The sequence below is a fragment of the Hermetia illucens genome, chromosome 4 (assembly GCF_905115235.1).
Source record: "Hermetia illucens chromosome 4, iHerIll2.2.curated.20191125, whole genome shotgun sequence".
In the NCBI taxonomy this organism is placed as follows: domain Eukaryota; kingdom Metazoa; phylum Arthropoda; class Insecta; order Diptera; family Stratiomyidae; genus Hermetia; species Hermetia illucens.
In genome coordinates this window covers 2,456,266-2,478,518 of record NC_051852.1, presented here as the reverse complement: position 1 = coordinate 2,478,518, position 22,253 = coordinate 2,456,266, and the positions used below count along the sequence as shown (strand labels likewise).

At 42.5% G+C, this 22,253-nt stretch overlaps 1 protein-coding gene across 1 annotated transcript in view; it reads right to left on the bottom strand.

Moving 5' to 3' along the window:
* Window positions 1-6,890: 6,890 nt before the first annotated feature.
* Window positions 6,891-22,253, bottom strand: part of LOC119655514 (tyrosine-protein kinase-like otk) — a 151,985-nt gene continuing 136,622 nt past the window's right edge. Inside the window, exons 5-9 of the mRNA XM_038061423.1 lie at window positions 21,262-21,697; window positions 20,426-21,198; window positions 20,201-20,361; window positions 19,639-19,975; window positions 6,891-8,546 (exon numbers count right to left, since the gene is read on the bottom strand). Of these exons, the coding sequence (XP_037917351.1) occupies window positions 8,451-8,546; window positions 19,639-19,975; window positions 20,201-20,361; window positions 20,426-21,198; window positions 21,262-21,697 (1,803 nt within the window). The 3' untranslated portion in view covers window positions 6,891-8,450. The remainder of the gene's footprint in view (window positions 8,547-19,638; window positions 19,976-20,200; window positions 20,362-20,425; window positions 21,199-21,261; window positions 21,698-22,253) is intronic.

The following is a 22,253-nucleotide window of genomic DNA, read 5'->3' as shown; positions in this document are numbered from 1 at the left end:
ATGGGAGTCAGCTGCTCCCCAATTGGTTAGATCCATCGTACCCTTCACATACCAACCACTCTCGGTCATGCTTCTTCCAGGGCAGAGGTGAGGCAGCATCTGGTGAGTCGCCTCTGCCTTGGACAAAATCATTAGCCACTCTTTATAGCTTTGTGGAAAACAAAATCTTATTAAAAATCGGTCCACTATCTGCTCGTTTGCCCATTTGTTCCTCTTTCCCCTTGTCCATCTATCCGTCTATTTGAGTTTTTTTCCAAAAGTTAAAACCTTCAGATGACACTGGTAGATATGTTTCAACGTATGGGAATCTTACTCACTAAATTCTGTTCTTTTTCCCGCGGCAAAATATCACGTCGCGGAGTGGACATGGCTATAATCTTTCCCTTCGCCCATTGATTACATTCATAATTGTGGATTTATCACCTCCTTTCTCTCTCTCAACCTGCACTGACACCACCCCACCATATTGGTTAATTGCATTCCAGTTCTGCTGGCACACAAGCATTTCCCCACTGTTCTTCCCGATGTCTACTTTAGACAATTCCTTTCCACCATGCATCTAGTTAGTTTTCGAAGTTTACGAAACCATCACCCCAAACCTTTCCATATGGAAATTTAAGGAGCAGTGTCCCGTTGAAACCCCTACTAGGATGTTCATGTCCCACTTTTTAAGGGACAACAAAAATACCGCTTTGTCGGCCCCAGGTACTTTCACAAGGATTTTCGCCTGTTGATAAGAGTTCAAATCTCTCCACTTGGCTGTGTGAATCCTTGCAATTTCACCCTTCAGAGTAGACTGGACAGTGGACCCTCGACGAGCCAGTCTGTCAGCCTCCTCATCACATCCTCCAACATCATCGATGTTTGAGTGCCCCGGCACCCACATCAGGAATGTTTCGTTCAGTCGGCCAAGTTTCAACAGCATCTCCACACCAACTGGTTCGATATGTTGCTGTTTACTGCTGATAATGCCGCCCGACTGTCGGAGCAAATTTGAATGGTGTGAGCCCTCCATTTTTGTCGCAGACATTCTTCTGCTGCTTATGAAAAGGCATATATCTCCACCTGGAATATGGTCGTCATTTTTCCGAGGGGCCAGGCCAGTTCCATAATCGGATTCCCCGAGAACACCCCTGCACCTGATCCGCCATCCATGACTGACCCGTCAGTGAAGATTATTAGGTCTGTAATATGAAAAGACTCTTGGCCATTTATCGACCATTCTTCTCTTTTTTTGATTACGACAGTGTATGTGTTTTCAAAGACGAATCTGGAAACCTAGCTTTCGGATGTTTGCCAAGGAATTTTCAGATAGAAGCATGACCATATGATTAGCCGCCTTTCCACACTCCAATGGTATCGAGCCTATATGCGTCATTAGCTCCCTTCAGTTTTACCTCCAAGTGAATGGGGGGTAGATTTAGGATAGCTTCAAATGCCGCGGTCGTCATAGTATTCATTGCTCCAGTGATACTTAGGCAACCGAGCTTCTGAATCTGCCTTAGCAGCTTTCTACTGTTAGTAAAAACCAGTCTCGACCACCAGACGATGCATGCATCAAAGTGGGTTTTATTATAAATCCAATGTATCCATTTTGGTGAAAGTCCCCAGGCCTTACCTATCACATTCCTAGAGCATTAGAGCAATCTGCGGAATTTCTCATATTGTTCCTGGATATGGTGCTTCCATGTTAACTTGGAGTCGAAATGTACTCCTAAATACTTGACTGTTTGTGCCAACTGGATTTCCGTGCATCTAAGATAATGGAAGACGACAGGCTCCGGGTCCTCTGGAATACTATCGCAGCTGGGGTAGGTAGGTTAGCTTTCCAGTTTAAACTTACATATGCAGCTATTTGCGGTATTTGCCATATCCCGCGAGAAACTGCATGAGATCAGAGTTTATTTCACCATGCCTTCTCAGCGTCCACATCATGATGCTTCCCATCGTTGTTGCCACCTGCCCAATAACTACTCCCTTTCGGATTTTTTTCACGTACCGATCAGAAGAAGAACCGGCCCCATCATAGATGAAAGTCATCTCGTTAGCCAAATTGTCTATCAGCATCATTTCGGCTATCGTGTGGGTCGATTCCTCTGAGGCGGTTCTAAACCCACAGCACAATCTTAAAACGGCCCTTCTATGAACCGCACTCACCTTTTGAGCATTGTCTGTGGTATGCAATGCAGTTGCTCAAAATGGCGCTACATAGAACAATATAGAGCTCATTACTCTAGTTGTAAGTGGTCTACGGGTGCATTGTGGGGCTTCAACGTTTAGCATCTTCCTTGTCATGGTCATGCTGACATGGGACGCCTTAGCGCAAGTATGTTGCAAATGCCGTTACCTAGCTACCTAGCATCTATCAACACTCCAAGGTATTTGACTGCTGGTTTTGAAGCGATTATGTGGTTTCCTATTCTGATACGAGCAGTCGGTTTTCATAAAACCTTACTAAAATCGGCTCAAAATCTGTCTGTCCGTCTGTCACATGAGATTTACTCCGAAACGCTGGAGCTACTGTCATTAAGTTCGGTGGGAATATGTGATCTGTGGAGCCCTACACGTGCAACGAGTTACATCATTTTGTGTTGGCTATAAGGGGGGCTCCCCATGTATGGGAAATGGGGGAGCCAAATACTCTATGAATGTTTGCTCGTCAATTACTTTCGCAGACCAACTTGACAATTACCTCTTTCTTGGACGTGCCTCAATCGCTTAGCTTTTTCTTCAGGTCAAAGACGATTGCCTGGAGATCATTATGAGTTTAAAGTTTACTGACATTCCAAGACATATCGTGAAGAACTAAAAAAAAGTCGGGTCTACAACCGAGTCAAACCTTCCTTTCCTCTAAGTGTAAACTTGACCATCGTTACCTAATATGATGTCTAACTGCGCAAAGGCCTCCAAGTGACAACAACCTCATGCATTCGTCAGTGAGCTTTCCCATTCTGTGGCTCATGCATTAAAATCATCGGCAATGACTTCCGGTCGCCGTTCTTTCGCTTCTAAGGCCATTATAACCAACGTCGGCCTTTGAAGGGCATAGCAACTATAGACGCCTTCTAAACGGCCACCCATACAATATTCTCAGGCACTCTCTCTAGCAGTATGTCTGCCCGGCCTTCTTTTTCATCGTACTTCATGCGCTTCGGACCCTTGTCACATTCCCGGGCAATATAACTCTTTTTTCAGCCCGACTAATCAACCATATTTGTACATTCCCTGTCAGATGTCCACACAAGAGACACTTGAAGCACCTTTTCAAAGAGATTTGCTCTCTAAGACGCCAGACTACCCATCCAATATGAACCTTCCCGACGTCCAGCGGCTTACGCTTTGCCTCTGCTAGTCGTCTGTATGCCTCCATACGCCTTGAGCCCTTGAATTGCTCTGCTAAGATTTTGCAGATTTCTAACTTAGTACCTAGCGACCTTGTCTAAGTGCTTGCACTGTATAGGGATTTCATGTTCTTGAGCAGGCACGGCAGCATTCTTACCAAGTAGCGCAAATTTTTGGCTTTGCTCTCGACAGACCTTTTCAGCTCCAGCATAAGATCTCCTTTGGTTACTTCGTATCCTGTTGATATTTAACCCTAAAGTCTTTGAGATCAGGGTCAGGTTTCCCCTTCCTTGGTTTGTCTGCGAAAGGTCACTTTACCAGTACAACAAGTGATGATTGCATCGGGCGAGTTTTCTCAGCCTTTTTTGGTGCAACCTTGGTGCAACCGTAGCGAGGGTTTAGCTCCCTCCCTCCAAGTGGGCGACATCCTTTTTTTTTGGTTTTATAGGAACCTGCTGCCTTCCTGAATGTTCCTCCTGCTTCCCCCCCTTTCCCCCCTTTGTTTCTCATTTTAGGGCTTTGCTTCAATTTTTCCATAAAGTACATCCTGATCCTGATGGTTCTCACCGTATGTTTGATTGTTTGGTGTACCTAACAAATTTGGCTCCAAGCAAAAAGAATGATGATGATTCTTCTAGAGCACACTTCTGTTCAACAGAATCAGGAATGGAGATCGCTCTGTAGAAAAGGCAGGGTGACCTCCATTCCTGTTTCCGCACATTTTGGGATGTTTAAGAATCCTTTAGCCTGGGGCTCTTATCGTCTTGACTATTGGAGGAGATTTTGTAATCGTTGAGCTTCTCCTGGACGGATCCGACTCTTGATCCTATGGAGTCTTGTCTTGTGACGCCAACCGTTCTTCCTTGGGTGCATCCTTCTACGGAAGGAAATGTGTTGCCTACAGTTAACAAGGAAGAGGTTAGGAAACCTATCTGGACCAGGTTCAACATTGGTGTCAAGATTACCAATTAGGAACTCAACTAAGGAGGGCGTGAGGAGAGGGATGACCGGAGATCCGGAGATGTCTGGATCATGAAGAGGCGTAGAGGGTGCAGTTTTTGAGGGAGTAAACACAAAAGAGAAGTAGGAATAAAGAAGGTCGCAAGATTTTTGTGGGCAGTTGGCGGTGGAATTAATAAATTTGATGGCAGAAGGGAAAGATTGGGTGGGGTTATAGGAATGGCGAGGGGGGACGAAAACGGTTTCAAGTTACCGCGAGCAACGGCGACCTCGACGCTCAGCAAATATCTCTTATGCCCTATTTGAATCATCGACTTCACAGTGTAGCGAATAGCCTTGAAATGGGCAAGGTGGCTGTCATTCTTTGAAGTCCGAAACTTCTTCTGCAAAGCACGTTTCAGGCGGATCTTAGTAAGGATTTCCGTGGTGAACCAAGTTGGGTAGGAACGAAGACAAGTAGGAGAAGAAGTGACGTAACAGGATATTATAAAAAATGCCAAGAGCTTGATTACACGTCTAGGTTGATAATATATGATCCCAGTTAATTGACGCCAGGACTGAGTTTAGACCGTCAAAGATAGCTCTCCGAAAATTGAATTTAACAAAGTTACCCACAGTTTTGGCTTCTGAGCAGGGGAGCTCTACATCAAATTCAAGCGGGGATAGTGAAAGTGAATTTTGCCAGGCGAGGAAATAGAGAGAGGCCACGCTCTGGGAGGTTGGAAAAGAAGAGATCGAGAGTGCGACCCAAGAAGTTTTCGGAGGTGTGAAATTCAAGGCAGAACAAGTGTTCATATAGGAAAAGATTAAACGGGAAGAGTGGAAAAGGATGTTGGAAGCAATAGGAAGGCTAACACATCGTTCAATAAGTCCCGGGACTAACTATGAAAACAACATTTTATCGGCAAAATTCTTTATTATTCATCAACATAATCTCCTTCAAGGGTTATACAATCATTCCAACGCTTCTCTAATTTTTCAATGCCATGTTTGTAGAACGATTTGTCTTTTGACTCAAAATGAGCCTCAGTAGCAGCGATCACCATTTGAGCCAAATCTTTTTCCCTGGAGCATCTTTCTGAGATTCGCAAAGAGCCAGTAGTCGCTGGGGGCTAGATCCGGCGAGTACGGAGGATGAGGAAGAAGATGGAAGCCTAATTCGTTGAATTTGGTCATCGTTTTGATTGACTTGTGGCACGGTGCGTTGTCTTGATGAAAGATATGTGTGGGCGTTTTTTCGCTATTTCGGCCTTCAAACGATCCAATAACACCATGTAGTAGTCGCTATTGATGGTTTTTCCTTTTTCGAGGTAGTCAATGAAAATTATACCATTCGCATCCCAGAATACGGACGCCATCACTTTGCCGGCCGACTGTTGTGTTTTTGGACGCTTCGGGCGGCTTTTACCGGTCGCACGCCATTCAGCTGACTGCCGACTTGACTCCGGAGTGAAATAGTGAATCCATGTTTCGTCCACTGTCACATATCGACGCAAAAAATCCTGTTTATTGCGAGTAAACAGTGCCAAACAGCTCTCCGAATTATTGATACGTTGTTGCTTTTGTTCCATTGTGAGCAAACGCGGCAGCCATTAGGAAAAACCCTTTTTCATAGCCAATTTTTGGTGCAAAATAGTAAATGCACTACTAGTTGATAAGTTCACCATCTTAGCTATCTCGCGGACTTTCATTTTGCGGTCACCCATCACGATTTTCAATACTTGCTTGGTGTTTTCGGGAGTTACTCCCTCATTTGGCCGACCCGAACGTTCCGCATCATTTGTATCAGCACGACCGCGTTTCACGTCGAAAACCACCGATAAATGGTTGTTTTCGATGGAGTAGGGTCCGGATAATGTTTTTCAAGCCATTGCTGAGCTTGAACAGTGTTTTTTCCCCATTAGAAAACAAGGTTTTATCAACACACGAAACTCGTTTTGGTCCATTTTTTCACGATTGCAAAGGTAGCGTCAGTTTAACCACTAAAGCTTTCTTGGTTATGTTTCGAATTACATCAAATTTTGACACATCTTATCTGAAGGTTGGTACTTCTGAACCTTGGTATATAAATGGCATTATTAGCGCCATTTCTACGCTAGTCCTGGGACTTATTGAACGATGTGTTAAAACGAATAGGCCAATTGACATGGGGAGTTTAAAATCTGCGCAGAAGATGAAAGGGAGAAAAGGCAATTTGGCAGTAAGGAGTTTCGACAAACTGTCAAACAATTCTTTGTACAAGCAGGAAGGGCTAGCACATAGGACGTAGACACAAGATACTGTATACGGGTAGGTGATGGACGAGGAGACAAGTGGGGCAATACAATCAAAGACGAGTTCGACGAGTTGATCTTTAATTGCAATTAGGACTCCACCACCAATGGACTTACACGACGCAGCGCGGTTAGATTAAAGGCCTCCAGTTTCAGGCCAGAAAGAATGATTACCAAGCAACTCGAAACAAATGCATGTAGGGCTGAAGGAATTCAACAGACAAGCTGAACATTATGTAGAAGTTCTTTCTGATATTATCGATGTCGACTTTGAGTAAAGTATTTTTTTTTTGATTCAAAACAATCTCCTTTTTCAATTAATTTCTTTAAATTTTTATTGCATCTTAACATACAAAAGTAAAAATGATTTTCTTTAGAAAAAAACTAAAGAAAATTATTTGATGTTGTTATTTCTTTTCTTCATCTACACTTAAAAGATTCTATTTGCATTTAAGATCTTATTCACCATTAAATGTTAACAAAATTTCCTCATCTGTTTCTTCTGATTTTCATTTTATTCTTTCTTATTTTTCTATTTAGCATCGAATAATTCAATAATTCTTTCTGACTAGAATATAAACAGATTTATTTTTTCACGATTAATAAATTTAGTTCAATTTTTCATTTTATTTTGATCGAAAAAAAATATAAAAAAAAATATAAATAAATTTTATCGAACTGTTTCAGATAAGAATATCCATTTGAAGAAACAAAGAAGTTGGGCTTATGTTTTTTATTTAAAAACGAGCTAAGCCAATAATTTCCTTTATTTACGAAGACTTTCTTTGGAAGTTTTCGGATTGTTAATTTGTTATCTTTAGTACTATGACTGATCCAGTTACGAAAAAATTATTTGACAAATATCTAACATTCGATAGAAATGTTTTTTGTGTTTTTTTTTTGTTTGCTTATATTTAACTTTTCATCTCGCACTCTTGCATTTATTTCGCAGAAGTCTAGATTCATCTGTCTTAAAAATTACATTAATATCGACCTTTTTAAGATTCATTTCAATTTTAAATCGAGATTTATATATAATATATAGTTGAAAATACTCTATTTATAAAATAAATAGTAATTTAAAAATACATTTTAAAAATCATTAACTTAATTTATCATAAAATGCATAACCTTATAATGAAAAATGTTTTTACATTGCATATCATTTAGAAAATGCCTCGAAAATAATATTTGTGATATTGAAAAAATGCATATCATAATTTGTTGTTCTTGTTTTGTTTTTATTTATAGCCTTACTCTCTCGGTTTGTTTTTATCTTAATTATACAATTATTTACTACCAAAAATCAATAGACTTTTACTTAATTATATTTATTATGAATTGATACTTTCTCGGTAAAGTAAAACTTTGTTTTTTTGAAAGAACTTTGTTCTTTGTTGGTGAAGTACACTCTTTTTCTGGTTTTACTTTTGTTCTGGAAGTTTGCGAAAGAAACAAATGGAAGAGCTATTCCCAATGAAAATGATGGCAGTGCTGGAGAAATCCTTAGAACTCTATATAATTTTTAGATGTACAACAGTCTTAAGAAAGAGATTTACGAGAAACTTTAAATGTCATGGAAAGGCGGGAAGCATTTATAAATGTACTTTAAGGTATTTTTTATAATTTGAATCCTTCGTTAATAGGAGCGCCGAATTTCAAAACATTGGGAATATATATTTATTCATTTACAATTCATCTCCTTGCCCCGCCCTTGAGCGGTCAATCGGTTGGATGTAAACGGTCGGTAATTGAGTCGTGGAAAGATTATATCAAGTAATTAATTTCTGTGAGGAAAAGTGTCAATTGTCTATTGAAAATGATTTCGTTGGTATTAGGCATCCTTAAAACTAAATCGTTTCATGCGAAAAATGTTTAATTATCACTTGCAGTTTTCATTGATTTACTGAAAGCTGTACACAGTTGGCTAAAGCTTGGTCGCTCTTTTGGACGTTCGTTCCAGCATGATGTCTATAGATGAATCAGAATATAAAAAAAATGTTAGGAATGCAGTACAAAACCTTATTTCTATGATTAGTGTAAGTTGAAAAACCCTGTGTTGATAAATGTCAAAAGTGCCAAATCTCATTCGTAATCTTCATAGTTATATTGTCTACTCTTATTGTTACAATCAATCCCAAATTTAAATGGCCTATTCCTCCCAAACCTTTCCCGAAATTGCCACTAACGTCCCTTCTTCTCTCTACTCTTATGAATGATTATTCCAGTTTACAATTCCACCTACGTCGTGGCTCCCCCGCATTTTCTTCGATATTCTTAATCATTCCATAACCTATTGCTACGCTGTTGCATCACCTTGACACCAACACCCTCACCAAGGCTGTCAACCAACCAAACAGAGGGGAGAAGAAATAAAGAAGTAAACTACATCCTGGAAACAGCCAAGAAAAACGGATACAACAAGAACCTCATCGAAAACCGGATCAAAAAACAACTACGACAGGCCTCAAGACAGCGACTTTCAAGACCCCTTCAGGAGGCGAACGCAGAACCTAGGCAATGGATAACATTAACCTACTCGTGTCAGTCGCAGAACATCAAAAGGCGGCTACACAAACCTGGATTAAAGGTCACCTCGGAGTGGTTAGGACCCAGTTACAATCAGTCAAGGACAAAAAATAGTGTACTAAAAAGAAGCGGCGTTTATAAGATTCCCTGCCCAGGCTGCGACAAGATTTATGTAGGTTAAACTAAACGGCTAGTCCACACCATGGTGTTAGAATACATAAAGGGGGCTGAATCCGCTAAAAATAAGATTAACCCACAAATAAAGTCTGCGGTTGCCAGACATATAATAGAGCAGGGACACCTACGAAAAGGCCAGAAAGAGGACCATATTGGAAAAGAAACTAAAGGCGCTCAACACAACACAAGCGAGACAGGATGCAATAGAGAAACCGAAGGAAGAATTCATACCCAACTATGTGATCAACAAATCCAACGAACGCTTTTCCCAAGAACAGTTTTCACTTCTCAATACAGACTTGAACTTCGCCATAAGAGACTCGACTTTCCCCAAAGAGGACATCGTAATTGACATCGAGGTAGGGACCAAATATACTTCACAAGAAGAAAAAGCCAGTACCCGAGAAGAAACTAGGTGACTACTAACCCTCACCAAGCGAATGGCATCGTCCAACCACCACAAAACCACTAAATAGTTGAAAGAGGAACCCATTTTCTACATACCAGCAGACAAAGGAAACGCAGTGGTCATCATGGACAAAGGAGCATACGGCGACTTGGTACGCAAAAAGTTAGAAAAAGATAAGTTTCACATCATCAGGAAGGGCCCTTTACCAGACTCTGTTAAAAGAGTGGAAAATCCTCTGCCTGAATGCAAACCCATTATTAAGAAAGCAGCCGAACTGAGAATGCCTAACCCACCTCTGCCTAGAATCGAATGCCTCCCCAAAATAAATAAAGAAATCCGAAGTGGCTCTTGTAAGAATTCAAAAGGCTGACCCTAAAATCGGAACTCGGACAATGGCAAACGACAAAGAAGACATTACCAGACTCAACGAGGCCGGGGTATACAAAGTGATGAAATACAAGTATCCTTCCACGTAAAAGCGCTGTTCCCAAGCGTACCAATGAAGGAAGCCCTATACTTGTTCGAAGAATAAATCACAACAGACGAAAATTCATCCGAATGGAGGAAGAAGGCTAAACTGTATAAAAAACTGGCTTTCACATGCATGAGTGAATCATATTTCACATTCAGGAATAAATTTTATAAAACAACCTCCGGGCCAACAATGGGCAACCCCCTCTCACCGCTGCTATGCGAGGTATTTATGGAGAAATTAGAGAATGAACTCGAGGAGACTGGAGCACTCCCGAGATTCTGGATCAGATACGTGGACGAAAGGGAAGAAGCAGGAACAATCCTTGAGGAGCTCAACCGAGCACACAGGAACATCGAGTTCACCATGGAGATCGAGAAGGAAGGGGAGATATCGTTTCTGGACTTAAAAATAATCCAGATTTTGAATTCGACATCTACAGGAAAGCGACCCAGACACAATGAACCTTTCACCCAACCAAACTCACCTAACAGGCTTGCCAGTCGTGAACACCGACTGTATCAGATAATGTATGGAATCTGATGGCACGTTCTGGAGCTAACCCGAATGCTAACAGTTCGGCGAGATGGGGGTCGGGGGTCTTGGTTCACAACAATCATCTTCCTGTGAGGACACAAAGATTTTACTCACCTGCCTATACTCAATAGTCAAAAAAACTAAATCCACCCGGGGAACTACTCCAATAGAGACGTGGAGTCTCGAGGCAGGTTGATACCACCGAAAGTTTCTTCACCAAAGGAGCTAAAATACCAAATGGCCTAATAAGAGGACAAAATCACAAAAAAACTACCGCGCGCGGGATGGACGGGGAAGGACTAGCCCTGAACTGATTCTGGCACCTATGCGATGACTGGACCCCATCTTTCTTTCCTTTTCACGGGGGGACAGATGACATGGTGGCCCTGCGGCGGCCCACCACAAACTAACTGTTCACCCCCTGCCGCATAAATCGCCATCAGTCTGTTAGGTCACAGAAAATCCCGAAACAACTTTGTTATAAAACTTGCGACGCAACATACGCCTACTTTCCGTCATCACATTTCAATCTCCCCGGCTCTTCGTCTTTCCTGCTCCAAAGATTCCCCGCCATGTTGCGCGGCAAAGCGGAACAGTGCAGCCACAACGATAAATTTCCTTTCCATGGCCGAAGCTTCACGACTCAAATTTGAAATTTGAATCTCCAAATTTCGAAAGCGGGGAGGAAAACTACGTCGATGTAACACTATGTAACGACGAAATTTACCGTCTGGTTGTGGATAAAATCCGGCTCAATAGGTTGCGATGGGCGGGTCAATTAATCCGTATGGGTAAGGATGAAACAGCCCGGAAAATCTATAAGAGATAAGAACAGGTGGCAGACCCTATCTCAGCTGGAGAGATGGCGTAGGCCAGGGCGCCAAACACCTTTTAGGTATATCGAATTGGAGGATCTCGACACAATATCAGGATGTCTGGAGTTCCTTAATAAGGCAGGCCTTGACCGTATATCGGTTATTTCCTTGTTCCACTAGTAGTCCTAGTAAGTACAGATGAATGTCCCCACCTATCTAATGAATTCACATACAATCAACCACATTTATCTCCTTTATCTGTTTGAAGTCCTACGTTCGGAAAACCCAACACTGACAACTTTTAGAAATGAACCAACGAGCTCTCAGCCGATGGCCAACGGACCATCGACGTTGCCCAAATGAGAAGAAAGTGTTCACAATCCTACCAACAACACCAGTAGGAAGGCTAAGAAGGATGCGCTGAAATGACATCGCTAGCAGACAAAGCCGATCATAACAGCCACCGCATTTTCTCAAGTGAGGAAGTATGCCAGGTGCCGAAAATGGACCCCCTTACGAAGAACTCCTTAATTATGAGATCTCCTTCGATGTTCCTAGCAGTCAAAAGATACGTTAACAAAAGCTTAATGAATGCCATGAAAGATGAGGATACCATACCTGTTAAGATTAATGAAGAACAGAATAATGATCCGGAGGAATTACTTTTCATACAGCTTGAAACAAAAATAATTGAACTGTCAAGCGAAAGAGACAACTTTGACCCACTATAACTTTGTCAATAATAGTGGGATTTCTACCAAACTTTCCATTACGATGCTTCCTATTAGAACTTATCTGATCTAGGATGAACTTAAGGGAGGTTTCCAGTAAATTTTCAAAATCTAGTTACTAACTTTATTTCAACATATATTTTATGAGAGAGTATTTTGAAGCCTCGGTACTATGTGCGTGGACAACCATAATTTTTCAGATTTTCAAGTTAGGTAGTTTCTAAGAATGAGTCCATGAAGTAATTGACCCCTTTCAGACCCCCGTACTCTTCGCCTTTGACACAAATGTCAAAACTAATATTTTTTAACAAAAATTGTTAATCGAAACCTTTCATTTGATACCACACATGGCTGTTTGGTGAAAAAAATTGTACACTCCCCTTTTATGTATATGGGACTCCCCTTAAGCTCAACATGCTGCAATATAATTCACCGCAGTGTGGGAATTCACACTTTCTACCATTGCACCAAATTTTATGTGAATAGGTGTAACCCTTTCTGAGAAAAGTGAGTGTGGCAGACAGATAGAGTGGTCGAAAATATACGGATTATATGTGTACAGCTGTTACGCCTCGTCAAATCTGCCACTATACCACTTAAAAAAAAAATGTTTGACAACCTTATTCTTGACGCAAGGCGACGTAGTTCAAGAGTAATTACTGGTGACCTCAATGCTTGGACCCTTGTGGGGTAGCAGAGAAGCAAATGCCAAGGGAGCAGTTTATTAGCCGCTTTGGCGCAGTTGGATACAGTTCTGGCCAACGAAAGTAATGTAAACACCTTTTGGAAAAGAGCTCTGGCTCAATCGCAAGCCCCCTCTCCATCCAACACAGCCAGAGGAAATGTTTTAAACAGCTCTCTTCGGAAGCGGACGTAAATCCGTGGGGGAGTGCCTATAGAACCATAAGAGACCAATGTCCTATCCCCTTGTTGAAACTCATCCAGGAATTATTCCTCCAGCAAGAAGAAGGCACTGACAGCCTCCAGCGACACCTGAATGTGACGGCAATACCACCAGTCGTCAGAGATTGCGACTCGAGATCTGCGGTAGAATAGGATACAACAAAGCTTCGGGTCTGGATGGCATAGTGCCTATTATCGCCACAATTAGTACCCTTGCAAGTGGTTCAAAAAACATCTGCTCACTTTGGTCCTTAGGAAATTGTTGTGTGCTGCACTGTCAGGGGATGCCACCGTGATGTCGATGACCTCTCGCCTGATCACGTTTAAGAAAGTGGGTTCAGTGTCCAAATTAAGAATCTGCAGATCAGTTCCTACCAAATATTCCAGTAGTCTCGATCCTCTTGCATTGATGCTAGAACTTCCCCAGCATATGTGGTGAGCGTTGACATCACATCCTGCTATTATTCCCATGCCTTTACTTTTGGCATATTGGATAGTTTTGATGAATGTTCCACTGGGAACTTCTTCTGCGTCATAGAGGAAATATGCAGAGCACCATAGTATCTCTTTATCTTCCTGTTGACTTTTTATGGTTAGTTTAACCGATGTGGTTTCGCCATCACATAAGCCGTTAATCAAATTAGCCTGGAAGTCTTTTGGGAGTACCATGCAGGAGCGGAGTCGATCAATTCCATTGGCATACAACAGGTCAATATGTTAGAAGTTTAGGCCCTTGACTACCCCATCAACAACCCACGGTTTTTGTATAAGGTATATAAATGTCTTGCATTTATTGATCCGACGACTGATAAGTGCAGTCGCCGCTTTACAATGCTACAAATTTATTTGGGCACCTCATCCACGCTTCAGACGATGATGCCGAGGGCTACGCGTTTCCTTCAATGGTTTTAGGAGCCGACACCTGACGGTCCCTGGCCCGTAGTAGAGTCGGCAGCCCGTTTGTACCCGAACCTTTTTGACATCGGGTTCGGGAACGGTGATAGTAAGGAAAATTTCCAGCCTATCGGCTCTCTCTCCTGTTTTGATGTCTAGCAGTATCCAAGTGGAAGTGTTGAGGTTATTCTGGACACCAAATTGTTCCAGAACCTCAGCATTACCTTTTTCTTCTGGAAGCCAGAGGCAACTCAGAGATTCTTTTCAGGGTTAGTCGCACACATCCTTCGTGTTTTCGTCGGCAAAGTTTAGCAGTAATATTTTACGGTATACACCTACTGACTCAAAGCGAAGCTTAATGTCTTGCGAGGATGCATTCCTTACAACTAGAAGGAGTTTCCTCCAAATCTGTTCGCACTGCTCAATATTGTAACCGGATGGATTAGTGTCGTCATACAAGACTCATCCATCCGCTTCGATAGCCTTGGCTACAAATGAAGGCCTAGCCGTTGCCGGCCGAGCCCTCTTTGCTGCATTTTGTGTCGAAGAGTTGGGATCGTCCGTGGACCGCTGCTGCTTCGATTTCCCCTTAGCCACAGGTGCCCTGAACGATCATTTCCCCTCAACCTTGACACAACCCTTTGGTTGTGATTTGCCTGGAGGTGGTTTTCCCAGAGGCGGTTTGCCTGGAGGTGGTTTGCTCGCCCCCAGGTACTCATCCATGGGCAGCGCTTTAGCCTTAGCAGGTGGCACCGATTGGAGCCCGGGGTCAAGAGCCTGTTTCGGCTCGTCCGTTAAGGGCTGGGTCCCAATTAGTTTGGTTCCCACTTGAATAAGTGGAGAATTTGAGTCTAGACTCAAGTTTTCCACCGATGAGCTTAGGGCTGCCCCTTCATTCCAGGTAGTAGCGCCACGATGGAGATTAAATTTTAGTTTTTTAATAGTTTTTTTTGGTTTTTCATAGTTGGCTTCCATGACATCAGTTTTATCGGGGAAAGCAAGTCGATCTCGGCAGGAAAAGGTAACAGGTGGTAGGTGGTTTCGATAAATGAAATGTTTTACAAACAAAACCTTAAAAATGACCTCCTTTTGAAAGCTCTCATTTCCCATATTTATTTTCCTTGTGCCAAATCTTAATCGAAATCTTCATATTTCCATTTTCTCTTCTTGTCGCTTCTCTAAATTTATAGATGTATATTTTATCTGCATTATCGATGGTTGTAATGGCACCAGCATTGTAAAATTTTTCGCTTAAATACATATGCCATGTATTTTAGGTAATTTCTTTAACTGTAGAACTTCCTTCTTTTCTTCTCCTCCTTGACCCCACAAACTCGTACACATCCTCCAAGATAATGGCCGAAGGATATCAAGGAACGAAGGGTCCCTCAAGGGTCGCCCCTCATTGAAAATCTAAGACAGAGGGAACAATCATTGAGGCTGTGATCCATCGTTCAGAAAAGCTTAATGAATGCCATGAAAGGTGAAGATACAGGTAAAAAGGGTAATAATAGGGTAATAATAGTAGGATTTATACCAAACTTTCCAGTATGGTATCTCCTATCAAAATCTGTCTTACTAGATCTAGGATGAACTTAAGGGGGCTTTAAGTAAATATAGTAATATACTACTATTTGAGCATATATCTTATTAGAAAAATTTTGAAGCCTCGGTACTATGTACGAGGACTACCATAATTTTTTTCAAATTTTCCAATTAGGTAGTTTCCGAGAAAGAGTCCATAAAGGAATTGACCCCTTTCAGGCCCCCACACTCCTCACCTCTGAAACAAATGTAAAAACTAATATTTTTTATAAAAATTACTAATCGAAACCTTTCATTTGATACCCCACATGGCTATGTTTGGTGGAAAAAATGTTGCACCCTTCTATTACGTATCTGAGGACCCCCCTTTAAATTCAAAGTGCAGTAATGTAATTCACTGCAGCGTGGTTGTTCACAGTTCCCACCTTTCCACCAAATTTCGTGTCAGTAGATGTAACTCTTTCAGAAAAAAGCGCGTCTAACCGACAGACATAGTGGGCGAAAATATACGGGATATATGCAGCATGTATGCAACTGTTACACCTCGCCAAGTCTGAATTTAAAAAATATGCCTGAAAGGGTAATTGCCGATAGGCTCATCGCTTGGATCGTTGAGCGGACTAGCAGAGAAAGAAATGCACCTTTTGAGATGAGGTTCTATCTCAACTGCGAGCCCGTAACCCCCCCAAGCTCGCCATCCAATGGAGCAAGAGAAAATGGTTTAAAGGGCTTTGTTCGGAAGCGGACGTAAACCCATGGGGGAACCTAATACGGGAATCTATGCCGAAGATTGATATTCCCACCTATTTTGCAGCTATTGTTAACAGCTTTTCAAGAACGGAGGGTCTGCTGCGGAACATCATAAACAACAATATTCTTAATCTTCCGGTTCCGGAGCCATCGCATTGCGTTATGAGGAAAATATAGCGCTGGTTGTAGTCGTCAAGCATCTCGAGGATGCTGAGATACACTGCAAGGGTTATTCCAGAAGCATAAAGACTTGTGTAATGACAAAATGGGTTTATCGCTGGTCAAAAGACCATCTTTTGTGGCCGAAGACGATCAAGAGCGGAGAGCTATCCCAAAAACCTAAAAGGATGGTGAAATTGGTCGTGAAGGTTCACCCACAAATCTTGAAGCTCCATCGAAGGGCTCCGTTGACCTGTGCAGGGGGGGGGGGGGGGGGTCACGTGTCATTGTACCAAATTCACGTGTCTCTTCCGATGGGTGGGCCCGCACGGGACCCTGAAAAATAAACCAAATACGGAGTCCTGACCATCAAACCAAGTTTAAATACAAGATCGGTGTTCACTTTTGACCAGTCATGCAATATTCAAACATTGTTATTATATACTAAGAGACAATTTGTATATATACATATCTTTTCCATATGGTAATTTAAGGAGCAGTGTCCCAGTAAGAGCCCTACTAGGGTTTTCATGTCCCACTTCATAAGGGCGACGCCAGGTTCTTTCACAAGGCTTTCCGCCTGCCTGTGTTGCGCGTATTCCGAAATAGAGTGGATGGACCGACCAAAGCTGCAATGTCAGGGGATGTCACGGTGTGTGTCGATGACCTCTCGCCTGACCACGTTGAAGAAAGTGGGTTCATTACCCAAATTAAGGATCTGCAGATCGGTTCCTACCATATACTTCAGTAGCCTCAATCCTTTTGTATTGATGTTGGAACTTCCCCAGCATATGTATTGAGCGTTGACATCACATCCTGATAATTATTCCCATGTCTTTATTTTTGGCATATTGGATAGCTCTGATGAATGTTCCACTGGGAACGTCTTCTGCGTCATAGGAGAGCACCATCTCTTTATCTCCCTGTTGACTTTTTATGCTTAGTTTAGCCGGTGTTGTGTCACATAGGTCGTTAAGCAAATTAACCTGGAACTGAAGACTACCATGCAAGAGCGGGGTAGATCACTTCCATTGGCATACAACAGGTCAGTTTAGGCCCCTGACTACCCCACTAACAACCCACGCAGCTATTGACTCCACGACTGATAAGTGCAGTCCCCGCTATACAATGCTGCAAATTTATTTGGGAAATATGGCACGTCATCTACGCTTCAGATGAAGATATCGAGGACTGCGCGTCCCTCTTCAATGGTTTTAGGAGCTCACACTTATAACGTGACGGTCCTTAGCCCGTAGTAGAGCTGGCAGCCCGTTTGTTCCCGAACCTTCTTCGGGTTCGGGAACGCCGCTAGTAAGGAAAGTTTCCGGCCTATGGGCTCTCTCTTCTGTTTTGCTGCCTAGCAGCATCCACGTGGAAGTGTTGAGGTTATTCTGGACACCAAGTTGTTTCGGAACCTCAGCACCATTACGCTCTTCTTCTGGAAGCCAGAGGACGCACTTTTGAACGATAGCAGCTCAGAGAACCTTTTCAGGTTTATTTGCCTCCGTTACACACACGTTGAGGGAGGAGCAGTACTGCCTGAGCCACCCGTTCGTGTTTTCGTTGGGAAAGTTTAGTCTTAAAATTTTACGGTATACAACTACCAACTCAAATCGGAACTTAACGTCTTTCGAGGATGCATTCTTTACAGCTAGTAGGAGCTTCCTCCAAATCTGTTCGCACTGTTCAGTATCGTAACCGGATGGATTAGTGTCGTCATACAAGACTCATCCATCCGCTTCGATAGCGTTGGCTACAAATGAAAGCCTAGCCCTTGTCGGCCGAGCCCTCTTTGCTGCGTTTTGAGTCGAAGAGTTGGGATCCTCCGTGGACCGCTGCCGCTTCGATTTCCCCCTAGCCACAGGTGCCCTGAACGATCCTTTCCCCTCAGCCTTAGCACAGCCCGTGGGTTGTGATTTGCCCGGAGGCGGTTTGTCCGAGGGCTGTTTGCGGTCCGTGGACAGGTGCTTAGCCATGGGCAAAACTTTAGACTTAGCAGGTGGCGCCAATTGTTGTCCAAGGTCAAGAATACTGACAGAAGGGGCCTGCTTCGACTCGTCCGTTAAGGACTGGGTTCCAATTAGATTGATTCCCACTTGAGTAAGTGGAGTCTAGACTCAGGTTCGTCACAGATGAGCTTAGGGTTGCCCCTTCACTCAAGATTGGATCGTCACGATCGAGATTTTAGTTTTTTTTAGGTTTCTATTTTTTGGGTTTCTTATAATTGGCTGCCATGGCCTCAGTTTTATCGGGAGAAATAAGTCGACCTCGGGAGGGAAAGGTAACATGTGGTAGGTTTCGACAAATGAAATGATTAATTTTTAAAATTTTTAAATGGTTGATGTAAGCGAATGTCGAGAAGGGAAAATGGAATTTGGGAGAAGTATACTAGGAAAGGTGAGCGGTGTTAAAATGGAAGAAAAGGGGAGAATATTACATATTAGAAGATGCATTCTTTTTTTCAGGTTGTCTCTGGAAAAGGCGAAGGAAGGACCACACCAGTCGCAAAGACACGGAGACTACACTTGACGAAATTGAACTCCGCCTGCGAACACTGAACCTTTACGGAATTGCCCCTTCAACACGCGCTTACTTGCCTCGTTGCAAGCCATGTTCGCGGTGACGAAACTCTTCCGTATTTGCAGTCGGACCTTCACGTTCAAGCCGCCAAATTTTTGGGTTGTAGGATAGCTCTCCGTTCTTGCTCGACTTCGACCACACAAGGGGGGTTTGGAGTGTGCTAGGTTCATCAACACTACCCCGTGTCTTCGTCGGTGTTCACTAAGGAACCGCCCTCTCGAAATTTAGACCCATGTCAGACCGATAGTTCACTGTCAATGACAGCGCTCTGTCGAGAACGGGGCCCTTTAAGTACCTCGGAGTCTTGCCTCGTTAGCCCTCTCGTGACTGATAATTCCGAGAGTGAGTAGCCACCAAAGGCCAGCCTTTTGGGGACAGATTTTTATTTCCCCTGTGTATAGGGCTTATATCAATAAATCCTTCCTAAGCTTCAAAACAATATGTTCCTAGATCCCAACATGCAACAAGTGTTTTTAATAGATAATATGAGAATCCTTATTCATAAATTACTAAGGAGATTCGAGGAATTCAAACTCTTTACAATTAAACGCCAAATACTCACCAAAATCTCCTTTAAATCGTTCGGCGTATTCTCCGCACAACTCCATTCAATTTGTCCTGCTTGAAGTCGTTGAATGAAGTCCTCATTGCTTACATCCTCGAATGGCAATTTCTGTGCTTGCGTAAATAATTCCCATACAACAACGGCGAATGAATAAATATCACTTTTCGTTGTGTATTCATCTTCCTGCAGACATTCGGGTGCAAGCCATCGAATTGGAAGTAATGTGTTTCGATGCTTGAAATATTCTCGACTGTATTTATCTTTGCAAAGGGCTGGATATGAAACTTTGACGACGAAGTCACTTGAAATTATACAATTTCGTGCAGCCAAATCCCTAAGAGAAAATTAATTGAAATCCCCCCCGGAAAAAAAAATGGAAAAAAAATCAAATTAATAAAATGTTGTGCATTGAAACGGTTGAGTGCGAACAGGAGGCTTAATATTGAAAGAGGAAGGACAAATTTTAAATTTCAGTAGAAAGATATAATTTATTTGGTAATTAGGGTTGATGGGACATAATGAGGGACAGGGTTTAAAGGACGAAAGAAGCTTTTCTTACTTGTGAATATATCGTGCTCGATATAGTGCATCCATGCCCCTGGCAATCTGGTAAGCTAAAGCCAGTGTCTGTCTCATGGTTAATGGTGGAATTGTACCACTGTTGCCGGTGGGATTTGCCGTTTTGCCCGCAGTGGCCAGGAGGAATTGCTTTAAATCGCCCTTTAAGGAGAAATCGACCAAATAAAGTAATCCGATCCCACCTTCAAATGCCAAAACAACTCACCCAGTCTGTATATTCCAGTATCAAATAATGTGGATCCTTATCACGGCACAAGCCATACAGTTTTACGACTCCCTTATGTGAAATAGCTCGGAACATTTCGATTTGCCTCTTAAACTCCATGCAAACGGCTTCGTCTTTCACTTTATTCAGTGCCTTGACCAGCACCATTTTGTACTCATCTGAATTTTCCTCTTTCACTTCTTCAATTTCATCGAGTGAAGTTTTCGACTTTCTCTCCTCACTCTCAGTCAGAACTTTGTCGTCATTGTCCTTTTCGCTGGCCTCGGTAATTTTAATTGCAGATGATTTTATTTTCCCAACGAAAACGTCTCCAAAGTCACTACGACCAATCTGTACTAGTTCTATGAGGCTGGATCGGGGCAGGGCTAGTTGATCAAAAGAGTTTGACTTCTTTGAGCCTTTCGAGTTCACACTGGATATGGTATCGTCGCTCTTTTGCGCTTCAGTCCCACTGCCTTTGGGATTATTATTTCCGTTCACCTTTTTGACTTTGTTTCGTGAGTTTGCATCGCCACTTTTATCAGGAAGGCAAGGTTCGATTTCAGCATTTTTATTGTTCGGGTCACCAACGTCGCCATTCTCCTTGTCTGCCAAGTTCAATCGAGCCTTTCGAGCCTGACGCCGATAGCGACACCAAAGCATCAAGCCTACTACAAGTATGATGTAGGCGAACGCAACAGACATCGTGATTAATACAGCCCGTGTTATCATGAAGCCATCGTTTGATTCCTCTGTCACGAAACCCTCTGTCGCTGTAAAGGAGAAGAACTCTATTCAGAATCAATCGAGAGCAGAAAGGCATTAATACAACTTACGTTTTACTATAAACCGAACCTCCTCTCTTTTCAAACCAGCACTGTTACCAATTGTGCAACCATACTTCCCGTCGTCCTCCAGATGAACTTCTCGGATCTGCAGAGTCCCATTCTCGAAGAACTTGAATCTACCTTGGTCAGTATTATTATCGCTTAGATACTGCGAGTCTTTATCCCACCGAATTGTTGGTTTTGGATCACCTGTTGCCTGACAGTGTAGGTAGGAAGTCCCCATTTCGAGGGCGGTTATCGGTCCTTGAGGTGCAACTGAAAATCGTGGGGCAACCACGACCCCAACTTCTATAGTGGCATTAATCCTTCCCTGCAAATTGGACGCAATGCATGTGTAGGTTCCTTTGTTGGCAGCTGAGACATTCTTAAAGGTCAACGTTCCATTGATATCTTCAATTGAATCTGGCAAGTCACCGGAGATACCCTGGAAAGAAAAAACAAAATGGAAAGGACCGATAAGGAACTCGATAAGCTCTAACAATGTTCATCAGTGTTTTTGATATATAGAATCAAAATCGACATTTCCCTGCAAGCATCCAGCCCCATCCCCATTGGGACTGCCAAAACGGAGCATTTAGCCCCCATAAATTCCAAACCGAATCTCAAAACTCCTATTTATATGAGCCTTCCGCACTAAATCCACAGAGTAGAGGGAAATTCAATAAAGACTTGTCAATGTAGAAAATTGAGTTTTCTTTTTCATTCAAATTTTTGCGAGAATGCTAACATTTGAGAGTTGCAAACAAACGTAACAATATGAGAAGAAAAGCGGAGGACCAGATGGTTTGCGGGCGTTCATCTACATATGGATGGGCTCGTATACTCCCGCTTTCATCGCTAGCGGCCTTCTATTTGATTTTTAACAATAGGCTGTAAAAATTTTATGATGAAAACCCCCTAAAAACTACTTTCTCCTATTTACATTTTACATTCGTTTGCTTTCATTCGTCGTTGTTCAATCGATTGCTGTGGAAAAAAAT